The sequence below is a fragment of the Coniosporium apollinis genome (genome assembly GCF_000281105.1).
Source record: "Coniosporium apollinis CBS 100218 chromosome Unknown supercont1.47, whole genome shotgun sequence".
Lineage (NCBI taxonomy): Eukaryota > Fungi > Ascomycota > Dothideomycetes > Coniosporium > Coniosporium apollinis.
In genome coordinates, this window is record NW_006913309.1 from 13,762 (window position 1) to 29,739 (window position 15,978).

Consider the following 15,978-nt stretch of genomic DNA (forward strand, 5'->3'; position numbering starts at 1 on the left):
CGTCTGACCTTTCTCTTCTTGAGCATTCATTGCGCACTCCGAGCCCCGAGTCAACCACGGAACAGTTTACTTTACCCTGGTAACCGGATATCAAATATTGCGCCACCATTTCTCGAGGCCGATGCTTGTCTCTAAGCCACTCTGCCACTTGTTGACCTGGACGTCGGGAAACACGACTCTGATCTAAGTTTGAGCTATTTGACCCTCGTCCACCCTACATTCATTCTCCTGTCCCCGGGTTGTGTGGTTACTTTCTCCAGACACGCTTCGTTCGCTCGTTCATTTACATATTGCGCTTCCTTTCAATGCTGAGAGCTACTAAAGCGTTTAATGTTTCAATATTCGCTGAGCTTCTTGCCGTAAACAATGGGCTCCGTAACTTGCTCTGCTCTGCCCAAGATGCCACTCTTCGGCATCCCCCATGAGAACGTCGCTGCGCTGGAGAGGTCCGAGGCTTTCCAGATGCTACGAGGATATTTAGCGGAGACCTCCGGAAATTCGTAAGTCTTGCCGCGCTGCTCAACCCGCATCTGCTGACGGTCTCCTCGCACAGATTTTGCTCCTCTCACGAACCCACCGACCATTCCGCACTAGAAACATGGATCTTGCAACGGGACATTATCCATGCGCTGATAACACCCATTGTTCAGCTCTACAACCGCGCAACCGCTCTTGCACAAGCCGCACTCTGCTCAATTTCGCCCGACGACCTGGAACTGGCGTTTAGGGGCGATGGCAGGAGCGCATTCCTCTTCTTACAATGCCTGCTTAGCGACGAAGAAGACTGGTGCTATACACGCGGCTGCCCCGCCTGCGCGGTGCTAAATACTCTATCCACCGAATCGACATTGCGCATCGCCATCACCGCGACGCTGATATCTTCATCGTCGGAAACCGATACCACACCCGCCTCCCTGGCAACCGCCTTAGAGTTCCCACGTAGCGCCCCCTCCACCAGTCCCCTCCCGAGCTTCTCCTTCTTCCTCCCCGCCCTCGAGCACGCCGTCGAGAACGACACCTTCTGGGGTCCCTACTTCTGGGAGCACATCTTCGCCCGCGCGCAACTTCTAGAGACCGGGATCCACGCGCTCATAGCCCAATGCGCCGACCTTACCATCCTCGTCACTTCTCCCACCGCCTCCACCTCCACCTCGCCTCTCTCATCGCCCTTGCGATCGAAGCGCAACTTCTCGACGCCGATGTCGTCAATACCGCTCCTCATAATCACCGAGGCTGACAACAACAATGCCGGGATTGAAGCTACGGATACGTTGAATACCGGCGGCAGCCTTCGCATCCGCAAATCGACATTCTCGCGACGGCAGCTTAGGTTGTGCAGGGAGGAGCAGGAGCTGTTGGAGCGGCTGGTGCGGCAGTGTTGGGGCGCGGTTGTGTTGAGTAATGCGTTGAGCAGTGAGCAGAGGGATGCGGTTAGGGCGGTTGTGAGGGGGCAGAGGAGGTTGCTGATGGGGGGGCAGAGGAGGAGGAGTTTGACGTGTCCGTGAGGGGGTAATGGGTCTGGGATACACGGGCTGCGCACGTAATTGGGTAATTGGGTAATTGGGTGATATAGGTGGAGTTCCCTGGGGGTAGATGCAGGCGTTGTGGGCTGGGACAATGGCGGACTAGGGCTGGCGCACGCAATAACAGAAGGGCGTTCGGGGTGGATCGCGTTGGGCACCTGGCTAGTCGTCGGGGTCCGGTTGCATACGTGGACAGTAACAAGCTCAGGTTTCTCTTGCATGTTGCTTTTCGATGAGTCTTCTACTTCGCGCAGACATCTTATGTTTCCGTGCTCCGATATTCGTCGAACAACGACATTACCAGCGGAAGAGAGCACGTTGTCTATTTTGATCTGACACTTGGTCAAGTGCTTAAAGAGCAATGAGTTTAACTTACAAGATGCTGTACGCGACTATCAATACACCATTGCTATGCTTTTAGAACGGTTTCCCAGTACGCATCCAGCGTATCTCATAAGTACCACCTCCCATGAGGGTAAACCAACCCTCGCGCAGAACGACGAAGTCCGGTGAGATTTGCTAAACCGCGCTTCGAACGTGTACGCGTCGAAAGTTTATACAAGTCCAGCGCGAAGGCAACTCGACGCTCGAATATTAGACGCTCCGGATTCAGAGTTAGCAATTGGCCAGTTATATATCGTGACCGTATCGGAACAGCCGTACATTCCAATTTCCATTACTGCAATGTCGGTAGTGAGATGAAGTACTACCATAGCGACGTTCCAGCTCTTTCTACAGAGAAACACATATCCTGTGCTACAGAAAGGATAGTTTGATGCTTGTGATATTAGCACACGGCGAAGTAAGCACAACAGATTCATCATCTTGTTGTTGTCCATTGTACAGCATCGATTCGGGAAGCGTAGGTATATGAAACACCAAGCCTCACCCGCCAAGCCCTGCCGTCATCACGCATGCTGCGCCGGATATCGACTGTGTCTTCTAGCAAGCCATGTACAAGGTGATTACGGCGAGAGGGGTTGATAGCATAGAAGTTTGGGAGACACCTACTGCTATGCTACCCCGTTCAGCAACGTACTACGAAATGATTGAGCCAGACTGACACGAGCATTCAGCGGACCACAAGCGTGGCAGGTACATATCTCTAAGCTTCCGGATTCAGACGACGTTGGCAACTGGAACAAACAGCATCTTCACCTCAGCACCACTGTATTCGGTCCCCGGCCGAGTCCCCCAGCTGCAATGGATACCTCTCAAGATAGCAGACATGGCAAAAATCGAGAACCACCACCACCATATACGGAGCCACCCACATCCAACAATGGCCCTTCGACAGCAGAACCACCCAACCGTCGCCCCTCTATGCTAGATATAGCAGCTCCGCCAAACCGCCGCCGTTCCATGCTAGACATCGCCGAACCATCCAACGCCTCCACGCGCAGACCAGCAGCATCAACCGAGCCAGCAGCATCCCTCCCCCCACCGCCCGACTACACCGCGCTCAACACCTCAAACACCAACTTCCGCATCCTAGGCACCTTCATCTGCGCCGCCGTCACCTCAGGCGAAGCGCGCTACCAACTCTCCACAACCCTCGACCACAACATGCGCGAGCTGCGGATCCGGCGCCTCACGTCTTCCGAGAGCCGCCGCATCGTCACGAACCCGCAAACACCCATGAAGTTTGAGAACGATCGGACGCTCTACACGCTATATATGGACCGCTGGAACAACGCGATCCGGCTCGTGGGCGCGTCGGGCGAGATCAGGGTTGATTACTCCTTCGGGCGATGGCGGGTGTACTGGATGCGAGATAAGCGGCGCGAGATGCTGTACTGGGTCCGGAAGGGGCGGGTGGGGCTGGATTGGGAGGACGAGGAGGGCAGGGCAGTGGCGCTGGAGACGAGGGAGGGGGACGAGTTTTCGCCGCCGCTGCTGAAGCTGAGCCAGGAGATGGATGAGCGGAGTAGGGATACGTTGGTTGCGTGTTGGGTTGCGAGGATTTGGTATTGGGCGCCTACTGCTCCTGCGCCTGAGGTGAGCTTTGGGGAGAAGAAAGATAGTGGTACGACCTCCTTTCGGGCGTAGTCTCATGGATACTGGCTGACCGGGCACCCTCGCAGTTCGACACCGCTTGAAATTGGGGGGAGAGGTCACTGGTGGCATGGCACGGCTGCTTTAACGCAGTCATTGCCTTGAGAATCATATCACCCATGGAGTGAACTGCCCCTTCGCGAAGTGTTCTTCGACAAGGGATATCTCATCTCAAGCAGATAGCACCCTGTCACGTGACGACAGTACGTCCCGCACAGCGCGACGCTATTCACAACGCCCGGAGGTGTTGCTGTTGAAGTGACAGTACGTTACTTCTTAGCGACATCATCTATCAGTGGCGGTTAATATCGTCTTCGTTGGGACTTTCGTTCTGGGGATCCAGCCATTCGAGTGTTCAAAGTCGCAGTCATAGTAGCCTGGATGACTTTCAGTATGGGACTGGATTGCATGGCGACACTCGTGGCCGAACTCCCCTCAGTTAACGCGCTCAACGAGTTCTCTTTTCTTGTGTCATCAAGTCCAGCGGCGCTCAGCCGCTGTTGTACTTCGTTCTTGGAAGAAGTGGGCCTGCGACACAAAGTCAACATTTGACGTGTCCGTCTTTCCTATTCTTTCGGTTTTGGTAATGACCATATCCGACGGAGAGGGTTGGTTGTTGGCGATTGTATATCATCGCAGAGGAGCTGTATCTCCGAGCTAGTGGACACGAGTGGACCCTTAAAGGCGTCGAAGCCACGTGCGTGTAGTGTGCCACTGCCCAGAGGTGGGCTTCAAGAGTGCTTGGATGAAGTAGCTTGCCTTTAAGTACAGATCATCTGGCGACTGCCTACGAAGGGTATCCCTATCCTAATAGGATATAGATGCCTCAGCAACGCCAAAACAGCCAAACACCCAAGGCTCCTCGCTAACCAAGAAAACAGCATCTGTCCCGTATCGTACTAGGGGGCCCTAACAGACCCAAATCGAATATCGCCCTAAAAGGCTGTTTGTTCAACACTCACGGCTAGAGCCTTGAGTCCTCAAACAGCAGAGGCCCTATGCACGCACTTGCTACTAAGACTCGGCGCCAACCCCTCCTCATACGAACTCTCCGCATCGCTCTTGTTGCCCTCCACATGCGTCGAAATATGCGTACTCGCCATGATCTTTCCATCCGGCACATTCAGCCTCTCCTCGCTGCTGTTCCCGCTCTGCAAATCAATATTGGTGACAATCCCATGCTTCCCCTTCGACCCGGCTAACTCATCCATACAAAGCACCTCCCTCCCATCCGTGCCCATCCTGTGACGCGACCCCATCTTGCTACTTGTCTTTTTGGAGTTGTTGGTCCTGGACCCGCGGGCGTACTTGCGGCTGCGGCTCCCGTCGTCGTTGGAGTAGTATTCGTCCAGCAGACGCGGGAGGTAGCGCTTCGCGAGCGCCTTGAAGGATGGAATTGAGGCGGCCAGGATCCCGACGTTGGTCTCGATTACGGACCAGTACATCGCCCCGCTGATGACGTAGGTCGCGTCGAGGGATTTGAGCATGATGGGGATGTAGGTTATGCGGATGATAGAGGAGATGCAGGTACTGTGGGAGGTTATTAGCTTAAGCCGGTTGCATGTGTGGTAGGGTTGAAAACGGGTCAGGAGGTGCCAGGGGGGAACGTACAATAGACCTAGACACAGCATCACGACGAGCGCGACTTTCTGCTTTGGCGGCACCTGAAGCTTCCAGACGAGCCGGATGGGCAGGGTGTACACCATGATGTCCGTCAGGATGTTGCCGGCCGCATTGGCGAGGTAGAAGGCGTTGATGTTGACGCATTCCTTCTCGGTAATCCGCATGTCCCATGCAGCGGGGATAGGCGAGCATTGAAATATGCAGACGAGGACGTTTGCGAGCGCTTGAGCGATACAGATGGCAAGGACGACTATGGATAGGCGTTGGAGCTGATGGTCGCCGAGCCGCATATAGAGGGCTAGGACGGAGGCTTTGATGAAGAAGAGGCAGGTGAGGTAGAAGATTGAAGAAAACCAAACAAGCTGTAGATAGTTAGGGGTTTGGTGTATACGCCAAAATACGGCGTTCTCATACCTGGCCGTAGTTTGATAGATTATCCATGCCCCGCGACATTACATGTTCTATGTGATCGCCTAGCCCATGCTTAACGGCTACGAATTATCAGTTTGCTGCCTAGAGCTAAACGAGGGTTTCTGTGGACAGACTTACACAGGATCGTCACTGTAATAAACACCCAAGAAAAAGCCTGCAGGGGTCAGTTGAGGCATTCTTGTAGAAAAATTTGGGGGACGAACGCCAGCTATGGCAATCAGCGCTGCATGATATCAGTACTTATTCTCCGGAGGAATTGTTACAGGGAACTTACCATCATCTGCTCCAACAGACTTGACAACATAGATTCGCGTGGCTAACCGAACGGATACGACGACGGTGGTCAGAACACCGAAAACAACGGCTACAGTAATCACAGTAGGGCCAGCGGAATCATCGTGGTATCCTGGCGGGGTGGACATGCTGAGGAGTTTTCTTTCCTACGGTCTACGGTACAACGCTCCAAGAGGCCTGAATACCGGACGCAGTAAACAGACAAGACTAAGATACGAGAGACGATAGACTAAGTGATGAGAGATAACCTGGGACATACGGCATTAAAACAATGGGGTAGTTGAGACTGTGCCACGATACCAGGTAGCATCGCTATCTGGTGCTTGAGAAATGATGTAGATCGAGCATGGAGCTCGCGAAGCACACTTGGCCATCCCTTAGACAAGCTCTCAAAACCCTTTCCAGTCGGATGGTGTGATCCGTCCTCTGTGTCGGTCTTAGCGTCTACACCAGTTCGAGCCTGAAGGAACGATTTGTGCCAGGGCCCGTCAGAAGGAGGACATAGCTCTGCCATACGCGAACAGATGGGCTGTCCTGAAGCTGCTGATACAGGATCACAGAACATCATCGAGACGAGATGGCCCTGATGATCGCGGTTCGGATGCATTCGCTATCTGGGGAGTGTTGGAACTCGTACGAGCCCCGGCGATCGCTGCTCTCGCCTCCCTGAGCATGCTGAGGATCACGGTTTTAGATTGAGCTTCAAGGCGTTTAGTCAAGCCTTCTTGGACACCCGATGGTGCCTGCGAATCGGAGGCGTTGGACACTTGTACCTGTAACGGCCGTCCCCGCAAGGAACGGTTTGCAGGCTGTTCCTTGCCGGCTGGTGCGGCTGGTGCAGCGTGCTGGGCCGTTTGACAGGTGCGGCCCGCGAACCGGGAAGGCTTAGCTTCAGTCAAGCACGGCTCAGGGACGCCGTTTGAGCTGAAACTTGCACGGGGAAGTGATTGCTCGGTGCCGCCATGGCATGGGAGGCCTGACTATCGAAAAACTGGGTCTGACAGGACCAGAAGCGTAAGCTGATGCTGTTTAGCTTGAATTTGAAATGTTCATGCAGCTCCCACGAAGAGAGGCACACCACCGGACAGGACAAGCTACCAGCCCGCTCCATGTCGGACCATGAGCCAGATCCGCCTTCGATGAGGGGGAAGGATTGTGGTTGAGAGCGGAGTGGATTCGGCATCTTGTGTCTTGGGTAGCGGAGTGGTCTGAACGATCTCCTCGTTTATCTTACGTTGGTTGTTATGGTTTGCTCCGCCGAGACTACCGAACGCTCCCTTATACTTTATGTAGGCTTGTTTTGTAATGGTCAAGCATTTGGACACGACACCCTCAGCTCAATAGTTGCCAGCCCGCTTCCGCCACCTTCGTTTGTGCTAAACTAGATATTACACACAAAATGTAAGCAAATTGATATCTACGTAAGATCAGCGCATTGACGGCATGACTGAAAGGAGCTTCAAGCTGGCCAGCCATTCTACAGGCCCGCTTACTCGCTGCCTAGAGTCAGCTTGAGGTCATATATCGCACATGAGATCCGTCGTCTACACGACCGCCGTGAAGTTGTTCGTTAATGTCATGCCCTCAAGATACGAGTAACACAAATCACACAAGCAACGAGAACAGTGCTAGCGACTATCATATATTGAGAAGGCTATGTAGAAAGTATCGTGAATATCGCCTGGGCGCGCCGCTCCGGATTCAACCCTAGGGAGCGAAATGACTTGCTACGCAATCAGCCGTTCATCCGCAGTCTCAAAGCGCTAAGATCATTCCTGTTCAGATCATCGATGATGGATACTGCGTATGTCGAGGCTTCTCAATGCCAGGAGCGAGAGTTTTCTGTCAGGAGTTCTCATTGCCACAACACGGTTATGCCCGTAGTTGTGGCTGATCACTAACACCTTCTTCCACAACAATACGCTTGTTCGTCTTTTCCATCGACGGCGGAGTCTCCAAGTCACCGAAGCTGACAACATCACCATGTTCTAGTTGCCTGGCCGCTGCGCTTCCTCGAGCACTCTCAGACATGAAGATAAGATCAATCTCCTCAAGGCTACGACCGCGGGTTTCCGGACAGCAGAAGTAGACTGAAAAGGCACGTCAGCTACTGATATCTTACGCTAGTAGCGCCACTTGGGCATTATGTACTCACCGTAGGGCACTGCGGCAATGCTGAACACCAAGAACCAGAACCACGTCTTCCAGCCGACCTTGGGATCGGCAATAGCGATTGGCCCAGCAAAGACGGTGATGAAAGCCATGATCCATTGACTTGAGATAGAGAGCGCGAAGCCGAGATGACGGTAGCGGAGTGGCATAATCTCGGAGGCATAGACATACTGAATCACGCTTGTCAGCCAACTCTTCTTTTCAATTTTGAAACCATTAAGGGAAAGGGAGGAGTATCACGGTAACAGGACCCCACGTAGGTGCAAAACAAACAATCCACAAGAATAACATGGCGGCGGCCGCAGCGCCAGTCTTTGTGCCCGGGTTCGCCAGGCAGCCGATAAACGCCGCCATGAAGATACTTAAACCGACCGCGCCGGCCATAAGCCATGTCCTTCTCCCAAGCTTCTCCATGAACGCGACACCCACAAAGTTGGCGATCGCCAGGATTGTGCAAGCCGCGCCAGAGAGGCCTGAGGCTGTGAGTGGCGCGAGACCAATGTACGATTGAAATATGACGGTCATATAGTAGAAGATCATGTTCGTGCCGATGAGGTAAGCGAGGCCGACTAGGATGACACCTGTGCGAATGCGGCGTGCGGCTTGCACGTCTGAGGTGTCCCAGAAGAAGTCTTTGATGCGCAGACTGGCGGTAGAGGCGCGTTCGAGCTCTAGAGATGCAAGAATGTCTTTCCTTGCTTCGTCGACGACTGGATCTGATATCTCAGTGGCATAGAGACGGCAGAGCAGTGCGTCCGCTTCGGTGTGAAGCGACTTCGCGTAGTAGTAGCGAGGGGTGTCTGGTTATGAGATTAGTTGTGGGCAGTTGCCGATATCTGTAGGCACATACCTGGATTGAAGTAGATCGTGCCAATAGTCAAAAGAGCCCAGAAGATTTGGAAGGCTACTGGGAACCGCCAGACAACCTGTCCAGTCCTGAAGACCATGCCAAAATCGCTGCCAGTAATCAGACGAGGCGTTATTACTTTGGTAAGGTGAACTTACGTCCAGTATGCCAGTGCGGTGCCAGCAGAGGCACATGCAATCATGGCGTTTACACCGCGACCGCGATCTTCTTTCCGAACAGCCATCTCGGCGACGTAAACTGGGATCATAGATGTCAAGAAGCCGTTGCCGATGCCCTATTATAAGATATCAGTTCCCCTTTGGTTGTCTCTACATGTGTGCACGCCAGGGCCCTCTCGGAGTCTGTGTTGACTTACAACCAGCACCCTCCCAGCGATTAACTGGCCGTAGCCGAAACTCGAAACAGACACGATCGAGCCCAGAATCTGAGTGATGCTGCCAGCAATGATCCACATTCTCCGTCCCATCATCATGCCAGCAATGGAGACGATGATACAGCCTAACCACGACGCCAGAAGGAACACCGATGCAATCATGGTAATTGTCGTGACGCTTGGGTACTTCTATGTGTCAGATCTATCGTCCGTCAAACCTCCGGAGCAGATTGTACGCACGCCCATAGCACTCTGGAACGATGGAGTCAAGAGGACTCCCCCCAGAACGCCTGCATCCCAGCCAAAAGTGATGAAGCCTAGGCCTCCGGACACAAGGGAGTTCAGATAAAGTCTCTGTCCTTGAAGCATGGTGCTGTCCGACTCTCTGCAGCTGACAGCCGCAGATTGTGTGTAGGAAACGAGAGTAATGGGGAACGAGCGAGGACGAAAGTACGGAAACCCGGCAGAAAAGGTGATAGAGATGGAAGAACGTATGTAGGTGGGACTACCTGAGTACTCAGATTCTTTCCGATAGCTAGAGATCTCTGGACATAGCCGGGTCTAGCGGAAAGGATCAGATAGTCGGAATGTTAAGGAAGCGATGCATGGCAGCTGCCGGGCCAGACCAAGACCTACGCATCTTTCAAGATTACCCTACCGCCGTGCATACGCACGCTACAGAGCCTGCCCAGCGCCGCGTGGCAGTTGCCATGGCGTTTCATAAGATGAGGAACGCTCCAGCCTTCGTTACCACCATGTCTTTCCGCCTACCGCACACCCCTCGCATCAGCTCATCCAGCAACATTGAAGAGATATTGGCATAGATCATCCGATTACCCAAGCCCATAGCGCTTGAACGACTGCGCCTTGTCCTGCGTCAGGCATAGGTCGCTTGACGGGGAGAATCGATGACTGATACTGGAGTACATCGTGGCTTGGAGATACCTGAGGTTGAGGCAAGGGTATGAACACAGGCGTAGCTCTGGTGTGGTCTTAAGCGCGCTCGCGTCCAAGTGTGACATGTAGTTCGAGCAATGGCGGCCTTCTCGCTTCTGCTCCCGATTCCGCCGCAGGGTTCATTCACGGCTGAACCGCTGGCTCGGACCGGACGGTTCCAAGCAATGCAGCATCCTTCGAGATTGACACATCAGGGAAATGCAGCTTTCTATTGTGCATCAGAGAGGTGATCACACTGCCATTGGAGACCGTCCCTGATAGACGGGGGCACAGCCGGTATGGAATGCGCCTGGTATGTATTAAAAGAGCGAGATGTCGTTAGATTCGACTTGAACGCCGGAACATCGGTGCGGAGCATAGCGCAGCGCGGGTCATATCAAGGGAACATCAAGGGTCCTTTAGGGAATCATCCGATGTCTGTCGATATGTGAAGCACCAAGCGTCACCCTATCGAAAGCAAAGTCCATCAACTGGGCCTCTCCACACAGCTCCCCGCTGTGAATGCACCCTGGCATAGCGGCCTCAATGCCAGGTTGACTCTCTGCAGGAGCCGGCGAGGAGCCATGGATTAGCCTTGCAGCTGCAGCATCCCCCTTGAGCTGTCTCTTGCAGAGCGGAGACAATCCATACCATTCGGTATCAGCCGTTGCCCAGCGTGGCATGGAAGCTCCCATGAAGCCTCCGAGGGGTTGCTTCTGGGCTCCGAGGCTCAGGATACCCCTCCAGATAAGCTTCATGCATTGCTAGTCAATGTAGCCACGAGGAAGTGCGGCACCGTTGGATCCTCGGCTTTGCTTGATCTCTCCCTCTCTGACTTCTACATTCCTGCCATTCTCTCACTTACTGTCTTTTCAAACTGGATCACCGTTTTTCTGCCTCTTGTAGCTCTAGCGACACCTCCGACAAGATGGCTTCTGCCAGCAACGTGGGCAGCTCTATACTCTCCAAGCTCACCGTGGGCAACTTCTTCCTCGCGCTCTCTGTCTACATCGCCTTCCGGGTAGTCTACCAAATAGCCTATTACCGCTTCTTCCACCCTCTCTCCAAGTTCCCTGGCCCGTTTTGGGGCAGTGTAACACGCCTGTGGGTCGCCTATCACAACGTAAAAGAGGACGAGTGCGAGCTCGAGTATGCCTTGCATAAGAAATACGGTACAGCTCTAGCCCAGACTGCATAGGCAACCGGCTCTAATTGACAAACGTGCCAGGCCCCGTCATCCGCGTTACTCCAACGCTACTCCTTGTCTCAGACGCCACAAAACTACCAGACATATACCATCGCCAAGCCAACAAGACCCAACACTACATAACGGGCTCATTCGGCAGCACCGAGTCCCTCTTCAACATGCAAGACTGGCGCACCCACGCCAAGTTCCGCAAAGTAGCAGCCGGGCCGTATGCATTCAGCAACATCAAGAAGATGGAGCCCCTGATCGACACTCGCATGAAACACTGGATCAGCAAACTGGACGAAAAGTTCGCTACCACGGGTCAGAAATTCGAGTTTAACTGGTGGGCCATCTACATGGCGTATGATATTGTGTCTGAGATCGGGTTTGGGGCGCCGTTTGGATTCGTGGAGGAAGGAAAGGATGTGGGAGGGCTGATTGAGGGGTTCCACCAGGGATTGGTGCCGTTTGGCATCATGGCTAGGCTGTATCCGTTCACGTACTGGGTCAAGAGCACGTGGATGGGGAAGTACCTCGTCGCGACGCCGGAGCAGGATTCGGGGATTGGGAAGTTGATGAGGTTCAGGGATAGGTTGATTGCGGAGAGGCAGAAGGATATGGAGTCCGGGAAGGTGGGCGGCCGAGTCGACTTACTACAAACGTGAGCATACCTCAGCAGGAAACGTAGGGGCAGCAGCTGGAAGGCAGGCTGACCTATCAACAGCTTCCTCGATGCCAGAACAGAAGACGGCAAGCCCCTGGAAATGGACTACATCAAAGCCGAGATCCTTCTCGTCCTCCTCGCCGGCGCCGACACCACCGGCACCGCATTCGAAGTTCTAATGAAGTACATCCTATGCAACGAGTCCGTCTACTCGAAGCTCATGGCCGAGATCGACGCCGCAACTCGCGCTGGCCACCTTTCTGAGATCCCGCAGTACGCCGAGGTAATGGATCACTGCCCGTACTACGTCGCTTGCGTAAAGGAGTCCATGCGGCTCTACCCGAGCGCACCCAATATCTTTCCGCGACTGGTCGGAAAGGGCGGCATGGAGCTGAACGGCCAGTTCGTACCTGAAGGCATGGAGGTGGCGTGTAATCCGTGGCTCGTCCACCGAGACGAGAATGTTTATGGGAAGGATGCTGGCGAGTTCAGGCCTGAGCGGTGGCTCGAGAGTGAGGAGAAAGTGAAGGAATATAATAAGTACAACATGGCTTTTGGATATGGGGCGAGAGTGTGTCTGGGGAAGGACATCGCATTGATGGAGCTATACAAGGGGCCGGTGCAGTTCCTAAGAACGTTCAAGCCGGAGTTTAAGAACAAGGAGAGGCCGGGGGTTTATGTTGTGAAAGGTGGTGTGAGCTTCTGGACGGATATGTGGATGACAATAGAAAGGAGGGCGCCGGTTGTGTAAAGAAAAAAGATAGACTGGGGTAGATACTTGTGAGTCTCCGATCAAACGTTCGTGAGCCTTAAAGTGACCCCCGATACAGACTGCTTAGGTGCTCTGGAGCACCTGCAGATAATTATTGAAACTTCAAACCCTCGAGTGCTGCGTATCAAGACTGCATTTATTTGAGCTTCCACTGCCAGTGCGTCGATAATAGTTCTTTGGCTGTAAAGAAGGTCGAGCGCATAGACAAGATGTCCAAGGCCCTCCTTGTCGCGTGGCGCCGTTTCGCGCCCTTCTATCATGAGAACAAAGGAAGCCCTGCCTGATCCGGAAAGACGCAAGAATCGTAGAACGTCGCGTGAAGCGTGAGTCTCCACAAGCAACCAGCGGCCCGCTGAACCTGACAAGCCGGCAGCGCAGCGCTTTTCTTCCAGCGACTCTTCCGATGGAGTCAGTTAACGTGTTGAACAGGTTAGTGCGCGCAGGCAAAGCGCCCATAAGAATCACTCCGTGCGAGTGTGGGTGACGCCGCGGCAGCATAGATGCAGCTCGGTAAAAGGCTCGTGGACATGGCGTGCTTGAGAAATTTGAGTGAAACTGCCGCGGGGCGGACTTCGTTGACTTGGCGGGGCATGTGTCGAGGGGCAGCACGCCAGCACAGGACGAGCTTGTGATATTGGTACCATTAGCAAGCGTTGACAGCGAGCAACTAGGTCCGTCAATATGGAAGAAAATCCACTCAGATCTCGTTTTCTGCTCCTAGATATCACGTCTCAACCTCCCTTCTCATCTTTCACTCCCACCTCAGCTAACACTCCTCCACTCTCCAAATCCTTCCCCTCAGCGCCAGCCTTCCTTTCTCTCCCCTCTGCCGCCTTCTTCTCCTCCGCCTTCATCTTCTTTCCCTGCAACCTCTCCGCATCCTCCCTCATACTCCTAATCAAGGCACTCTTCTCCCTAATCTTGCTGCCAAACTTATAAAACACAAACGGAATCGGGATCAACACCACCTCCATAAGGCCAAGCACCGTACCCGCCCAATTCGCCCCAAGCGCCTGATACATCGCCGGTCCCGCCAGCGGCAGCGTACCCCCCACCACGCTCCTTGCAACCGCGTTCCCCGCGAGCGCTGAAGCCGCGTAGATGCCGTAGCTGTGAACAAGGTAGTTACTACTGTAAATAAACACCGCACAATTCCCCGCCCCAAACGGTATCCCCGCCAGAATTGGCCAGATCCAGTGCACGTTCGGGGTGCAGGTCCACGCAAACATGAGCTGGCCGGCCGGCACGCAAATCGAGCCGATGCAGACGACCGCGACCATTGCTTCCGGAGGCGGGCGGCCGGTAGACGGGTCCGGGGCGTGGCTGTTGATGAGGCGCCGGCAGAGGGGCTCGCAGGCGATGATGATGAGGGAACCCGTGCCGATGCCGCAGTAGGCGAGACCGGTGAGGCCGGGGGACCAGCCGCGGAGCTGAGAGAAGACGATTGGGTAGGCGACGAAGCAGAGGTAGAGGATTGCGTAGATAACGGCGATGTAGAGGTCCCAGAATATACTAAGGTGAGGTGTTAGTGGTTGATGCGTACTTGTTCGTATATAAGCACTCACCATATCGGCTCCGTAACAGTCATGACAAACGGTCTGCTCAGATTCACCTTAAGCAGCGGCCAGAAGTTCGTCTTATCATCATAGCGGCTCCACCATCTATTGTCTCCCGCCTCCTTCTTCTTCTTCTTAGAGCGGCGACGCAGGATGGCCGGCGCGTACGTCTCCGGTATACAAGCCATGATGGCGAAAGCGACGCCGGACATGATCATCACTATCCAGTTGGTCCAGCGCCAGCCGAGATACTCGTAGACAAAGCCGCCTATTAAGGGGCCGATGACGGGCTGTGAAGGATGTCAGGTGCGGATTCGCATGAGGCATGCATGGCACTCACCCCATTCATAGGCCCAATGCTCCATATACTAAACGCTAGCGCCCGGTGCTCGTCGCTCACAATATCGCTCACGGTTCCCGGCGCGTTCCCAATCATCGCTGCGCCCATGAAGGCTCCGAACCAGCGTGTGATCAGTATCGTCTCAAGATTCTGAGCTAGACCACATGGCAGAATAAGGAGCATGAAGAGCGCCATTGTGAACAAATAGATAGGCCTGCGCCCGTACATCTCTGAGAGGGGAGCTAGGACAACAGAGCCGACGGCCAGCCCGAAGAGGTAGGTCGTGAGGCCTAGCACTATGACTGTTGTAGAGCTGATGCCGAAGGTCTCCATCATCCCCGGGATGCCGGATGTGTAAGAGGTAGAGTAGAGGACGCTGTGAAGTATAGGTCAGCAACGCGATTTGAGGAAGCAAGGACCAATTGAGGACGCTCCTCGCGAATGAAACAGATGACTGATCGGCTGAGCCTCAGACATGTGGCACATCATGGCCTGGCCTGTCTTTTGCCTCGAGCCATAAAAACCTGATGATGTCCGCGCTCGCCCAAGCACTAGCATCGCGGTCCTCACATGGCGCGGCGTAACAGTTTCCCAGCGCCTACAGTTGACAAGAACTTTACGTATAACAACTCCATAGAGCAACAACCAAAGGAGCGAGAAGAAAACCACACCTACACAGTCATGGTCGAATAGCTCACACCCCCAATAATCAAGCCCCTCATCTTGATGCTCCAATTCTTCGGATTCGCTCTATCATCCTCGTCAAAGTCAATCTCAAACACTGGATCCGACGTCGCAGTTGTCATCACCGAAGCCCCACCCATCGACTTCGCCGTCACATTCCGCTTCAGCGACGGCGGCCGTCTCGAATTCGTGCGGGATAGCGCCGGACTGAGCACCCTCTCTGCGCCGAGGTCGCCGTGGTATATAGACAGGTGATCGTCGTTGGGCGGGTGGATGCGGGAGTCGTCTGTTGCGGTCGAGGCGGCAGAGGAGGTGCTGGTATGGGAGGAGATGGAGGAGTGACGCTCGTGGGTCGGGGTTGTGGGGTTCGAGGGCGAGGAGATTGTTATGGAGGGGCCTGAAGGGGACGAGGTGGCCGCGCTGGTGGATTGAGGAGGCGCCATGGCGGTGTGCTGTAGTACAGGTCCTCCTCTTTACGACGGCCTTGACGTGGTACC

At 54.2% G+C, this 15,978-nt stretch overlaps 6 protein-coding genes across 6 annotated transcripts; 3 read left to right on the forward strand and 3 right to left on the reverse strand.

Moving 5' to 3' along the window:
• Positions 1 to 399: 399 nt before the first annotated feature.
• On the forward strand, positions 400 to 1,505 carry W97_07929 (uncharacterized protein; the record flags this gene model as incomplete). The annotated part of the gene is made up of 2 exons (XM_007785798.1): positions 400 to 500; positions 554 to 1,505. 2 exons carry the CDS (start codon positions 400 to 402, stop codon positions 1,503 to 1,505), a joined length of 1,053 nt encoding a protein of 350 aa, XP_007783988.1.
• A 1,380-nt stretch (positions 1,506 to 2,885) lies between these two features.
• Positions 2,886 to 3,666, forward strand: W97_07930 (uncharacterized protein; the record flags this gene model as incomplete). Its single annotated transcript, XM_007785799.1, has 2 exons — positions 2,886 to 3,549; positions 3,608 to 3,666. The coding sequence occupies 2 exons, from the start codon at positions 2,886 to 2,888 to the stop codon at positions 3,664 to 3,666; spliced, it is 723 nt and encodes a 240-aa protein (XP_007783989.1).
• Positions 3,667 to 4,558: 892 nt separating this feature from the next.
• On the reverse strand, positions 4,559 to 6,055 carry W97_07931 (uncharacterized protein; the record flags this gene model as incomplete). The annotated part of the gene is made up of 6 exons (XM_007785800.1): positions 4,559 to 5,108; positions 5,190 to 5,563; positions 5,616 to 5,692; positions 5,751 to 5,787; positions 5,837 to 5,856; positions 5,908 to 6,055. The coding sequence occupies 6 exons, from the start codon at positions 6,053 to 6,055 to the stop codon at positions 4,559 to 4,561; spliced, it is 1,206 nt and encodes a 401-aa protein (XP_007783990.1).
• Positions 6,056 to 7,799: 1,744 nt separating this feature from the next.
• Positions 7,800 to 9,709, reverse strand: W97_07932 (uncharacterized protein; the record flags this gene model as incomplete). Its single annotated transcript, XM_007785801.1, has 7 exons — positions 7,800 to 8,017; positions 8,083 to 8,269; positions 8,340 to 8,899; positions 8,950 to 9,056; positions 9,105 to 9,241; positions 9,323 to 9,529; positions 9,581 to 9,709. The coding sequence occupies 7 exons, from the start codon at positions 9,707 to 9,709 to the stop codon at positions 7,800 to 7,802; spliced, it is 1,545 nt and encodes a 514-aa protein (XP_007783991.1).
• A 1,495-nt stretch (positions 9,710 to 11,204) lies between these two features.
• On the forward strand, positions 11,205 to 12,880 carry W97_07933 (uncharacterized protein; the record flags this gene model as incomplete). The annotated part of the gene is made up of 3 exons (XM_007785802.1): positions 11,205 to 11,448; positions 11,505 to 12,126; positions 12,190 to 12,880. The coding sequence occupies 3 exons, from the start codon at positions 11,205 to 11,207 to the stop codon at positions 12,878 to 12,880; spliced, it is 1,557 nt and encodes a 518-aa protein (XP_007783992.1).
• A 752-nt stretch (positions 12,881 to 13,632) lies between these two features.
• On the reverse strand, positions 13,633 to 15,924 carry W97_07934 (uncharacterized protein; the record flags this gene model as incomplete). The annotated part of the gene is made up of 4 exons (XM_007785803.1): positions 13,633 to 14,413; positions 14,467 to 14,747; positions 14,798 to 15,173; positions 15,473 to 15,924. The coding sequence occupies 4 exons, from the start codon at positions 15,922 to 15,924 to the stop codon at positions 13,633 to 13,635; spliced, it is 1,890 nt and encodes a 629-aa protein (XP_007783993.1).
• Between the last annotated feature and the right edge of the window lie 54 nt (positions 15,925 to 15,978).